Below are 1,018 nucleotides of genomic sequence, written 5' to 3'. Positions count from 1 at the left end.
GGGAGATTATGGTGGAAGAGGGGGGTATGGAGGAAGAGGGGGCTATGGAGGAAGAGGTTATGGAGATCCATATGGAGGAGGTGGTGGTGGATATAGAAGATATTAAAAGCTACAGCATTTAGATAGCAGGCTTACTTCTTAATAGATACATTAGGCATAGTGTTCTAAATAACTACTTGAATGTCATCTTTGAAGTAAACACCATGTTAGATTCCCTGATGATATCATTCTTGAATTTAGTATGTAAAGAGCATTGTTTTATACTACTATTTGATCTCTTAGACAGAGTGATGATTTTTCCATATTCTGTGTACTCTTGAGCATGTTATATCTTTTTAAAAAACAAAAAAAATGAGCAAAAATTATTTTTAAAAGTGTAAATATATTGTTACCATCAAACTTGGAAAATAGAAAGTATTTTATTGTCATGGTTGAATTTAGATTGTTACCTGTATTTTATTCAGGTCTGAAACACATAAATGACCCCACTTGTAGTGGAAAGGAATATAGACTATTGCCTCATCTGTGTTCCTGTGGCTGTGTTTTGTGTTTGTTAATCCTACTTTACAAAATAGGGAAAGGGACTGATTGATAGTTGTGTTCAAGAGAAGGTTTCTTGACTTTTTTTTTTATATGAGCAATTCCTCTGGCCAGGTTTGTGTTAAAATTCCATTAATTGAAGCTGAAGTCTGGTTTTTGCTATGCATATTTGATTTATTTTCCAACTGGATTTGAAATCTGTATGATTTTGTTTGACTGACAGCAGAATTAAAGACTGAGGTCAGAATTACTCTAAAGGGACAAAGACATGTACTAATTTTACATGATGGTGTGAAAAATATTTCTGTAAGTTGGTTTCTTCATCATTTGTGCCATCACTTTGGGTCTCTGAATATTAAAAGGCAGGCTGCACTGTGCTACACAGGATTAGGACACTCATACCCAGTTTCAGTAGATCAGAGGTAGGGCCAGGGTATCCCGTGGTAATTCTGATTCTCAGCTAGATTTGGGAAACAAA

The 1,018-nt window shown here is 35.1% G+C and overlaps 1 protein-coding gene across 1 annotated transcript in view; it reads left to right on the top strand.

Moving 5' to 3' along the window:
- Positions 1–805, top strand: part of FAM98B (family with sequence similarity 98 member B) — a 34,275-nt gene extending 33,470 nt beyond the window's left edge. Inside the window, 1 exon segment of the mRNA XM_007111514.4 lies at positions 1–805. This exon segment is cut by the window's left edge and continues 12 nt beyond it. Coding sequence (XP_007111576.2) covers positions 1–106 — 106 coding nt within the window. The 3' untranslated portion in view covers positions 107–805.
- Positions 806–1,018: the final 213 nt, after the last annotated feature.

This window comes from Physeter macrocephalus, chromosome 11 (assembly GCF_002837175.3).
Source record: "Physeter macrocephalus isolate SW-GA chromosome 11, ASM283717v5, whole genome shotgun sequence".
NCBI classification, from domain to species: domain Eukaryota; kingdom Metazoa; phylum Chordata; class Mammalia; order Artiodactyla; family Physeteridae; genus Physeter; species Physeter macrocephalus.
Note: the sequence above shows the minus strand (reverse complement) of the source record. Positions and strands in the feature narration are given on the sequence as shown.